The 12,446-nt window shown below is 44.6% G+C and overlaps 1 protein-coding gene across 2 annotated transcripts in view; it reads right to left on the reverse strand.

The window, feature by feature from the left end:
• Positions 1-12,446, reverse strand: part of LOC126456981 (N-acetylglucosamine-6-sulfatase-like) — a 73,385-nt gene that overhangs the window by 25,551 nt on the left and 35,388 nt on the right. For both annotated transcript variants that reach the window (XM_050092936.1, XM_050092937.1), the window contains exon 2: positions 12,350-12,409. In XM_050092936.1, the coding sequence (XP_049948893.1) occupies positions 12,350-12,409 (60 nt within the window). The remainder of the gene's footprint in view (positions 1-12,349; positions 12,410-12,446) is intronic.

Raw genomic sequence — 12,446 nt, forward strand, 5'->3', positions numbered from 1 at the left:
CATTCATCTCTATGACAGTGGGGGTGGTGTTTTCTTTGAAAATGGAGAAGCTATCCCAAATTTATATATGTAGCAGATTTTATAACAAAACACTTATGTTTTGCTGTTTCTTATGCAGCTGGTGACTTTTGGTATAATTTATGGAATACAATCTATAAACTGTGTTTTTTATAAGAGTTAGAATAAAATTCATAAAATATATGGACATATGGGTCCCAATTTGTTGAAATTAATGTAAAACTGAATACACACATAATAAGATCATAACATCAGTTGATAAGCAACTAAATAAAGAGTTGTAAAATACAAACACAGAAAACCGGAAAACATTTGTAAATTTCAAAAATTAGCATTGAAATAAGACAATGACCTGAACAAGTTTTGGCACTAACATTGTCAAGGAGCACAGTTACAGTAATTTGTGCCCATGTCATACAGCATGTTGTAAGAGTAGGATAGTTGGAACTGCTGAGCAGTATGCAGTTTGATTAAAGTGCAATTTGTGAATCAAATGTTTCGAGTAAAAGGAATCAGAAAATGATGTTTTGTACTTATTACATAAATAACCTAAGGATATCACACACATCCATGCCCGATGCAGGATTCGAACCTGCGACCGTAGCGGTCACGCAGTTCCAGACTGTAGCGCCTAGAACTGCTCGGCCACCCCAATCAAGATAAATTATAAATAACTCCGCTTCTCACTCTCACATGAACTATACGTGTTGTGCAAAATACTAAATTCTCCTTACATCATTATCCACAGAGAAAATTTATATTTTTACCCAATTAAGAACAAGTACGTTTTAAGATGAATTTATGGATTTATTATTATTATTATTATTATTTTGTAACTTGGTCCTGGCTCATTGTTACCCATCTTGTATGAGATCTTTGTACTCTTTCACATCCCGAAAGCCATCTTAGGTGGAGTTCTGAGAAACCTACAGCTGCTCCACCACCTCCACCTCCACCACCACCACCACCCGGTCTGATCTCACTTGACCTCTCCCTCTCTTCTTCTAGGAGAAAGAGCTTGTGATTGAAAGATACATGGAGAGCTACTGTTTATTTTCATGTATAGCAGTACTTGGAGTACTGCCTTCTGCAGGTAAATACAGGAGGCCCATCTGTCTCTCCACGACTGAACGCACTCAGTTCAGGGCACTTTCTTGCCCTTGGGGTGGGAAACTGCCCCTAAAAGGAAGAAGAATCAGCAATGATCAATGGCTGAGAATGCAGAAAGCATGTGTCTGAAAAAATGTCATGATGATCTCTCCGCTGGCAAAGATTCCACACTAGCTCTCCTTCAGACCTTGGGGAATGGGCTGCCAAGGGGAAGATGACCATGAGAAGGAGACCGAATAACCACCAAAAGGATAACTTTATACAAGTAGGGACACAGAAAGTCACAAGTTTGAACGTGGTAGAAAAGACAGAAAATCTGAAAAAGGAAATGCAAAGGCTCAATCTAGATACGGTGGGGTCCATGAAGAGAACTGGAAAGAAGACAAGAATTTATGGTCAGGCAAGTACAGGGTAACATCAACATAAGCAGAAAATGGTATAACAGGAGTGAAATTTGCTATGAATAGGAAAACAGGGCAGTGAGTGAGTTACGCTGAACAGTTCAGTAATAGGTTTGTTATCATCAGTATCGACAGCAGACCAACACCAACTACCATAGTGCAGGTATACATGCTGATATCACTAGCAGAGGATGAAAAGACAGAGAAAGTATATGAGGATACTGAAAGGGTAATTCAGTAAGTAAAGGGAGAGGAAAATGTAATAGTCACTGGGGACTGGAATGTGGCTCTAGGGGAAGGACTAGAAGAATGGGTTGCAGGTGATGTTCATCACAGGAATGATAGGGGTGAAAGACTAGCTTAGTTCTGCATTAAATATCTGTTAATAATAGTAAACACTCTGTTCAAGAAACACAAGAGAGGGAGGTATACTTGGAAAAGGTCGGTAGATGCAAGAAGGTTCCAGTTGGATTACATCATGGTCAGTAAGAGATTATGAAATCAAATGTTTGATTGTAAGGCACACCCAGGAGCAGATATAGACTCAGATCACAATTCAGTAATGATGAAGAGTAGGCTGAAGTTTAACAAACTAGTCAGGAAGAACCAATGAACAAAGAAACAGGATACAGAAATGCTAAGTAATGAAGAGATACAAAGGGCATTCAAAAAGTTTTGCACAGTCTTCTGTAATTTTTATATTTTTTGCAGGAGGAGAATGAAATTTTTTGTGAACATACTTGGAACATTTAGCTATAACTTGGTATATAAAAGTATTTTATTTATTTACAGCTGAGCCATAATGGACCGTGAAGTAGATGTCAGGTTGCAACAATGGTCGGTGATGGTGTTCCTCTTCAAGACCGGCGATGACTCTGCCACATCGATTCACAGGAAGTTGCTCCCTATTCATGGGGAGGATACAGTGGATCGCAGCAGTATCCAGCAGTGGTTGCAGAGGTTTAAAGAAAGTGATTTCCCTCTACTGGACAATCCACGATGCCGTAGACCATTGACGGCAGTGAGTGATGTGAATAAGGAGACCACTGATCAAATCATCCAAAATGACAGATGTGTGACAACGTGACAGCTTGCTGAAATGACTCGTTTGTCATTGGGTAGTATGATATCACTGGTACAGAAAAATCTGTGCATGCTGGGTGCCTAGATAACTGACAAGAGAAATGAAAACAATGAGGCAGAATGTGTGCGAGGGTCTCATGAAGACCTTTACTCAAGAGTGGAAACAGTGTTTTGACGGCGTCATTACTCAGGATGAAACATGGTCATTTTTTGTCCAAACCCAAGAGCAAAACCCAATCCATGGAGTGATGTCATCTGGGTTCCCCAGAAGAAGAAACCAAGACTTTCACAAACAGCAGGCTGAAAGGTGATAGCCTCCTTCTTCTGGGATCAGTGTGGTGTCATTTTCACTGACTTTTTGAAACCTGGCTTCAAAATTAACTGGGACCGTTACTGTTTCTCATCGGACAAGCTGCGACGTGCCATCAAGACCCACAGACCACAGCTTCAGAATCAGTTCATCAGACTACACCACGACAAGGCCAAACCCCATACAGCCCTTATGATGCATGAGAAAATGAGGAAAATGGGATGGAAAATTGGTCCTCATCCTCCTTAGTCCGGACTTGGCTCCGTATGATTTTTACCTCTTTGGTCATCTCAGGGCCTACCTGTGTGGTAAAACATTTGATAGTGAGAAAGACCTTCTTTCCTGTGTCAAGCGATGGTGTAAAAGTCAATCCATAGAATTTTACCGAAGTGCATTTACATCATGGAAAGAACGTTGGGTCAGATGTGTGACAGCTGATGGAGGCTAAATTGAGTAAGCTCAATGTATAGCTAAATGTTCCAAGTATGTTCACAAAAACACTCATTCTTCTCCTGGAAAAAATAAAAAAATTAGAGACAACTTTTTTAATGTCCTTTGTACATTTGAAGTTCTATGAGGCTATAGATACTGCAATAATGAATAGCTGGGTAGGCAATTCAGTTGAAGAGGAATTGACCTCTCTAAAAAGGGCAATCAAAGAAGTTGGAAAGAGACACATAGGCACAAGGAAGGTAACTGTGAAGAAACAGAAGAAATACTTCAGTTGATCGATGAAAGAAGGAAGTATGAAAATGTTACAGCAAATTTAGGAATACAGAAATACAAGTCACTTAGGAATTAAATAAACAGGAAGTGCAGGGAATCTCAGGCATAGCGGCTGCTTGAAAAATGTAAAGAAATTGAAAAAGAAATGATTGTCAGAAAGACTGACTCAACATATAAAAAAGTCAAGACAAGCTTCAGTGAAATTAAAATAAGGGCAGCAACATAATGAATCCAATGGGAATTCCACTGTTAAATACAGAGGAGAGAGCAGATAGGTGGAAAAAGTACACTCAAGACCTCTATGAGAGGAAGGACTTGTCATGTGATGTGATAGAAGAAGAAACAGGAGTCGACAGGGGTGAGGTAGGGAATCCAATATTAGAATCAGAAATTAAGATAGTTTTGGATGACTGAAGATCAAATAAGGCAGAACGAATAGACAACATTTCACCAGAATTTCTGAAATAATTGGGGAAGTGACAACAAAACCACTATTCATGTTGGTTTCAAAGATAGCAAGAGCTATCAGTACGAGAATTATTGCACAATCAGCTTAGCAGCTCATGCATCCAAGTTGCTGACAAGAATAGTAAACAGAAGAATGGACAAAAAAATTGAGAATCAGTTAGATGATCAGTTTGGCTTTAGGAAAGGTAAAGGCACCAGATTGGCAATTCTGACATTGCAGCTGACAATGGAAGCAAGACTAAAGAAAAATCAAGACAAAAAGTATTCAACAGCATAAAATTGTGCAAGTCCACTCCCTTCGATGTCTAACTGCCATGCAGTGGGTCAGGGTTTGATTCTCGGCTGAGTTGGAGATTTTCACAACTTGGGGACTGGGTGTTGTGTTGTGTTGTCCTCATCATTATTTCAGCACTGACATGCAAGTCATCCAATGTGGTGTCAACTGAAAAGACTTGCAACCTGGCAGCTGGACTTACCCATGTGGTGACTCCTGGCCATCAATGCCATACCATTATTCATTCCAGTGGTGCAACATGTTCCAAATTCTGAGAAAAATAGATGTAAGCTACAGGGAAAGATAGGTAATACACAATATGCGCAAGAACCAAGAGGGGATGGAAGACAAAGAACAAACTGCTCATATTAAAAAGGGTGTAAGACAAGGATGTAATCTTCCACCACTACTGTTCAATCTGTATATTGAAGAAGCAATGATGGAACTAAAAGAAAGGTTCAAGAGTGGGATTAAAATTCAGGATTAAAGGGTATCAGTCATAAGATTCACTGATGACACTGCTATCCCCAGTGAAAGTGAAGATGTATTACAGGAGCTTTTGAATGGAATGAACAGCCTAATGAGTACAGAATACAGACAGAGTAAATTGAAGAGAGATGAAAATAATGAGAAGTAGCAGAAATGAGAACAGTAAGAACCTGAACATCAAAATTGGGATCACAGAGTAGATGAAGCAAAGGAATTCTGCTACTTTGGCAGCAAATTAACCCATGATGGATGGAGCATTAAGGACATAATAAGCAGACTATCACTGGCAAAAATGGCATTCCTGGCCATTAGAAGTCTACTATTATCAACCATCAGCCTTAATTAGAGGAAGAAATTTCGGACAATGTACATTTGAAGAATGACATTATATGGTAGTGAAACATGGACTGTGAGAAAACTGGAACAGAGGAGAATCAAGCATTTTGATAAGCAGTGCTACAAAAGAATGTTGAAAATCAGGTAGAAAGAAAAGATTAGGTTCTCCACAGTAATCAGCACAGAAAGGAACATTTGTAAAACATTGACAAGATGATAGTACATGTGGTAAGATATCAGGGAATAACTTCAGTGGTACTAAAGGGAGCTGCAGAAGGTAAAAACTGTACAGGAAGCCAGAGATTTGAATGCATCTAGCAAATAATTGAAGATGTATGTTGCATTTGCTACTCTGAGATGAAAAGGTTGACACAGGAGAGGAATTTATGGTTGACTGCCTTAAACCAGTCATAAGTCTGATGATGACTTTTTTTGGGAAGAGGGGGGGGGGGGGGGGGGGGGAGTAAGAACCACTAGCGGTTTTAATGTTCACACACACACAAATTTCAAGCTTTCGCAACCCACGGTTGCTTCATCAGGAAAGAGGGAAGGAGAGGGAAATACGAAACGATGTGGGTTTTAAGGGAGAGGGTAAGCAGTCATTCCAATCCCGGGAGTGGAAAGACTTACCGTAGGGGGAAAAAGGGACATGTATACACTCGCGCACACACGCACATATCCATCCCCACACATACCAATATGTGCGGATGGATATATATGTGTGTGTGTGTGTGTGTGTGTGTGTGTGTGTGTGTGTGTGTGTGTGTGTGCGCGCGCGCGCGCCCGCGAGTGTATACCTGTCCCTTTTTCCCCCTGAGGTAAGTCTTTCCGCTCCCGGGATTGGAATGACTCCTTACCCCCTCCCTTAAAACCCACATCCTTTTGTCTTTCCCTCTCCTTCCCTCTTTCCTGATGAAGCAAGCGTGGGTTGCGAAAGCTTGAAATTTGTGTGTGTGTGTGCGTGCGTTTGTGTGTTTTCTTATTGTGTCTGTAGATAGACACAATAAGAAAACACACAAACGCATGCACAGAGAAACATTCCACGTGGGAAAAATATATCTAAAAACAAAGATGATGTGACTTACCAAACGAAGGCTCTGGCAGGTTGATAGACACGCAAACAAACACAAACATACACACAAAATTCAAGCTTTCGCAACCAACGGTTGCTTCATCAGGAAAGAGGGAAGGAGAGGGAAAGACGAAAGGATGTGGGTTTTAAGGGAGAGGGTAGGGAGTCATTCCAATCCCAGGAGCGGAAAGACTTACCTTAGGGGGAGAAAAGGACAGGTATACATTCGCACACACACACATATCCATCCGCACATACACAGACACAAGCAGACATTTGTAAAGGCAAAGAGTTTGGCCAGAGATGTCAGTCGAGGTGGAAGTACAGAGGCAAAGATGTTGTTGAAAGACAGGTGAGGTATGAGCGGCGGCAACTTGAAATTAGCGGAGGTTGAGGCCTGGCGGATGACGAGAAGAGAGGATATACTGAAGGGCAAGTTCCCATCTCCGGAGTTCTGACAGGTTGGTGTTAGTGGGAAGTATCCAGATAACCCGGACGGTGTAACACTGTGCCAAGATGTGCTGGCCGTGCACCAAGGCATGTTTAGCCACAGGGTGATCCTCATTACCAACAAACACTGTCTGCCTGTGTCCATTCATGCGAATGGACAGTTTGTTGCTGGTCATTCCCACATAGAAAGCTTCACAGTGTAGGCAGGTCAGCTGGTAAATCACGTGAGTGCTTTCACACGTGGCTCTGCCTTTGATCGTGTACACCTTCCGGGTTACAGGACTGGAGTAGGTGGTGGTGGGAGGGTGCATGGGACAGGTTTTACACCGGGGGTGGTTACAAGGGTAGGAGCCAGAGGGTAGGGAAGGTGGTTTGGGGATTTCATTGGGATGAACTAAGAGGTTACAAAGGTTAGGTGGACGGCGGAAAGACACTCTTGGTGGAGTGGGGAGGATTTCATGAAGGATGGATCTCATTTCAGGGCAGGATTTGAGGAAGTCGTATCCCTGCTGGAGAACCACATTCAGAGTCTGATCCAGTCCCGGAGAGTATCCTGCCACAAGTGGGACACTTTTGTGGTTCTTCTGTGGGAGGTTCTGGGTTTGAGGGGATGAGGAAGTGGCTCTGGTTATTTGCTTCTCTACCAGGTCAGGAGGGTAGTTGCGGGATGCGAAAGCTGTTTTCAGGTTGTTGGTGTAATGGTTCAGGGATTCCGGACTGGAGCAGATTCGTTTGCCATGAAGACCTAGGCTGTAGGGAAGGGACCGTTTGATGTGGAATGGGTGGCAACTGTCATAATGGAGGTACTGTTGCTTGTTGGTGGGTTTGATGTGGACGGAGGTGTGAAGCTGGCCATTGGACAGATGGAGGTCAATGTCAAGGAAAGTGGCATGGGATTTGGAGTAGGACCAGGTGAATCTGATGGAACCAAAGGAGTTGAGGTTGGAGAGGAAATTCTGGAGTTCTTCTTCAGTGCGAGTCCAGATCATGAAGATTTCATCAATAAATCTGTACCAAACTTTGGGTTGGCAGGCATGGGTAACCAAGAAGGCTTCGTCTAAGCGACCCATGAATACCAGAATGCATTTTCACTCTGCAGTGGAGTGTGCGCTGATATGAAACTTCCTGGCAGATTAAAACTGTGTGCCCGACCTAGACTCGAACTCGGGACCGTTGCCTTTCGCGGGCAAGTGCTCTACCATCTGAGCTACCGAAGCACGACTCACGCCCGGTACTCACAGTTTTACTTCTGCCAGTATCTCGTCTCCTACCTTCCAAACTTTACAGAAGCTCTCCTGCGGACCTTGCAGAACTAGCACTCCTGAAAGAAAGGATACAGCGGAGACATGGCTTAGCCACAGCCTACGGGATGTTTCCAGAGCTTCTGTAAAGTTTGGAAGGTAGGAGATGAGATACTGGCAGAAGTAAAGCTGTGAGTACCGGGCGTGAGTCATGCTTCGGTAGCTCATATGGTAGAGCACTTGCCCACGAAAGGCAAAGGTCCCGAGTTCGAGTCTCGGTCGGGCACACAGTTTTAATCTGCCAGGAAGTTTCAACACATGAATAGATTGGCATACGAGGGGGCCATCCTGGTACCCATGGCTGTTCCCTTTAATTGTTGGTATGTCTGGCCTTCAAAAGTGAAGAAGTTGTGGGTCAGGGTGAAGCTGGCTAAGGTAATGAGGAAAGAGGTTTTAGGTAGGATGGCAGGTGATCGGCGTGAAAGGAAGTGCTCCATCGCAGTGAGGCCCTGGACGTGCAGAATATTTGTGTATAAGAAAGTGGCATCAATGGTTACAAGGATGGTTTCCGGGGGTAACAGATTGGGTAAGGACTCCAAGTGTTCGAGAAAGTGGTTGGTGTCTTTGATGAAGGATGGGAGACTGCATGTAATGGGTTGAAGGTGTTGATCTACGTAGGCAGAGATACGTTCTGTGGGGGCTTGGTAACCAGCTACAATGGGGCGGCCGGGATGATTGGGTTTGTGAATTTTAGGAAGAATGTAGAAGGTAGGGGTGCGGGGTGTCGGTGGGGTCAGGAGGTTAATGGAGTCAGGTGAAGGGTTTTGTTGGGGGCCTAAGGTTCTGAGGATTCCTTGAAGCTCCACCTGGACATCAAGAATGGGATTACCCTGGCAAACTTTGTATGTGGTGTTGTCTGAAAGCTGACGCAGTCCCTCAGCCACGTACTCCCGATGATCAAGTACCACGGTCGTGGAACCCTTGTCCGCCGGAAGAATGACGATGGATTGGTCAGCCTTCAGATCACGGATAGCCTGGGCTTCAGCAGTGGTGATGTTGGGAGTAGGATTAAGGTTTTTTTAAAAAGGATTGAGAGGCAAGGCTGGAAGTCAGAAATTCCTGGAAGGTTTGGAGAGGGTGATTTTGAGGAAGAGGAGGTGGGTCCCGCTCTGACAGAGGATGGAACTGTTCCAGGCAGGGTTCAATTTGGATAGTGTCTTGGGGAGTTGGATCATTAGGAGTAGGATTAGAATCATTTGTGGCAAAGTGATATTTCCAGCAGAGAGTACGAGTGTAGGACAGTAAATCTTTGACGAGGGCTGTTTGATTGAATCTGGGAGTGGGGCTGAAGGTGAGGCCTTTGGATAGGACAGAGGTTTCGGATTGGGAGAGAGGTTTGGAGGAAAGGTTAACTACTGAATTAGGGTGTTGTGGTTCCAGATTGTGTTGATTGGAATTTTGAGATTTTGGAGGGAGTGGAGCTGGAAGTGGGAGATTGAGTAGATGGGAGAGACTGGATTTGTGTGCAATGAGAGGAGGTTGAGGTTCGCTGGAAAGGTTGTGAAGGGTGAGTGAGTTATCTTTCCAGAGGTGGGAAACCAGGAGATTGGATAGTTTTTTGAGGTGGAGGGTGACATGCTGTTCTAATTTGCGGTTGGCCTCTAGGAGGATGCTCTGAACAGCCGGTGTGGACGTGGGAGAGGAAAGATTGAGGACTTTTATTAGGGATAGGAGCTGACGGGTGTGTTCATTGGCTGAGTTGATGTGTAGGTGAAGGATTAGGTGGGTGAGGGCAATGGATTGTTCAGTTTGGAACTGGTATAGGGACTGATGGAAAGAAGGGTTGCAGCCAGAGATGGGAACTTTAAGTGTGAGGCCTTTGGGGGTAATGCCAAATGTCAGACAAGCCTGAGAAAATAAAATATGGGACCGTAATCTGGCTAGGGCGAAGGCATGTTTGCGGAGGGAATGTAAATAAAACTTAATGGGGCCGTTGTGGGGGTGTTGTGAGGGTGACATGGTATTAGAAGGTGGAAAGTGTAACATGAGGCTGAAATGAAAATGAAAATAAAAATATATGGGGAGAGATAAAGGTGAACTAGAAAGCAACTGGAGATCTGGTGTGAAAAAAGGCGAAAAAGTGTTGGTTAAAGCTGGTCTATGTTGATCCGGTGGTCCAGGGCCTCGCTGCGATGGAGCACTTCCTTTCACGCCGATCACCTGCCACCCAACCTAAAACCTCTTTCCTCATTCCCTTAGCCAGCTTCATCCTGACCCACAACTTCTTCACTTTTGAAGACCAGACATACCAACAATTAAAGGGAACAGCCATGGGTACCAGGATGGCCCCCTCGTATGCCAACCTATTCATGGGTCTCTTAGAGGAAGCCTTCTTGGTTACCCAGGCCTGCCAACCCAAAGTTTGGTACAGATTTATTGATGACTGTGGTGTCACCGCCAGACACCACACTTGCTAGGTGGTAGCCTTTAAATCGGCCGCAGTCCGTTAGTATACGTCGGACCCGCGTGTCGCCACTATCAGTGATTGCAGACCGAGCGCCGCCACACGGCAGGTCTAGAGAGACTTCCTAGCACTCGCCCCAGTTGTACAGCCGACTTTGCTAGTGATGGTTCAATGACAAAATACGCTCTCATTTGCCGAGACGATAGCATAGCCTTCAGCTACGTCATTTGCTACGACCTAGCAAGGCGCCATTACCAGTTACTATTGATGCTGTAAAACATGTACCGTCAAGAGAGATGTTCACCAATTATGGATTAAAGTTAAGTATTCCAACAGATACGTACTATTTTTGCTAGTCTCAATTCCTTGTCCTGTTCCAGACCTCACGCCAGCCTGTGTGAGCTTAAACGCGTGCCTATCGGCTTCCTGTCATAGTGGATTGACTGTCTTGCCAGTCCACAACAATGACATCTTCATGATCTGGACTCACAGTGAAGAAGAACTCCAGAATATCCTCTCCAACCTCAACTCCTTTGGTTCCATCAGATTCACCTGGTCCTACTCCAAATCCCATGCCACTTTCCTTGACATTGACCTCCATCTGTCCAATGGCCAGCTTCACACATCCGTCCACATCAAACCCACCAACAAGCAACAGTACCTCCATTATGACAGTTGCCACCCATTCCACATCAAACGGTCCCTTCCCTACAGCCTAGGTCTTCATGGCAAACGAATCTGCTCCAGTCCGGAATCCCTGAACCATTACACCAACAACCTGAAAACAGCTTTCGCATCCCGCAACTACCCTCCCGACCTGGTACAGAAGCAAATAACCAGAGCCACTTCCTCATCTCCTCAAACCCAGAACCTCCCACAGAAGAACCACAAAAGTGTCCCACTTGTGACAGGATACTCTCCGGGACTGGATCAGACTCTGAATGTGGTTCTCCAGCAGGGATACGACTTCCTCAAATCCTGCCCTGAAATGAGATTCATCCTTCATGAAATCCTCCCCACTCCACCAAGAGTGTCTTTCCGCCGTCCACCTAACCTTTGTAACCTCTTAGTTCATCCCAATGAAATCCCCAAACCACCTTCCCTACCCTCTGGCTCCTACCCTTGTAACCGCCCCCGGTGTAAAACCTGTCCCATGCACCCTCCCACCACCACCTACTCCAGTCCTGTAACCCGGAAGGTGTACACGATCAAAGGCAGAGCCACGTGTGAAAGCACCCACGTGATTTACCAACTGACCTGCCTACACTGTGAAGCTTTCTATGTGGGAATGACCAGCAACAAACTGTCCATTCGCATGAATGGACACAGGCAGACAGTGTTTGTTGGTAATGAGGATCACCCTGTGGCTAAACATGCCTTGGTGCACGGCCAGCACATCTTGGCACAGTGTTACACCGTCCGGGTTATCTGGATACTTCCCACTAACACCAACCTGTCAGAACTCCGGAGATGGGAACTTGCCCTTCAGTATATCCTCTCTTCTCGTCATCCGCCAGGCCTCAACCTCCGCTAATTTCAAGTTGCCGCCGCTCATACCTCACCTGTCTTTCAACAACATCTTTGCCTCTGTACTTCCGCCTCGACTGACATCTCTGGCCAAACTCTTTGCCTTTACAAATGTCTGCTTGTGTCTGTGTATGTGCGGATGGATATGTGTGTGTGTGCGAATGTATACCTGTCCTTTTCTCCCCCTAAGGTAAGTCTTTCCGCTCCTGGGATTGGAATGACTCCTTACCCTCTCCCTTAAAACCCACATCCTTTCGTCTTTCCCTCTCCTTCCCTCTTTCCTGATGAAGCAACCGTTGGTTGCGAAAGCTTGAATTTTGTGTGTATATATATCAAATTTTATAACTTCTTTTTTACCTAGCTGTTCTTAGAAGTCTTACCGCATTAGGGAAGGTAATTCCCTCGTTGGCTATAAGTTTCTGTGTTTTCTTCATGGGAGTCTGAAAATAAAACAAAATCAGCTTGAGTGACTCGGAT

Source organism: Schistocerca serialis, chromosome 2 (assembly GCF_023864345.2).
Source record: "Schistocerca serialis cubense isolate TAMUIC-IGC-003099 chromosome 2, iqSchSeri2.2, whole genome shotgun sequence".
Lineage (NCBI taxonomy): Eukaryota > Metazoa > Arthropoda > Insecta > Orthoptera > Acrididae > Schistocerca > Schistocerca serialis.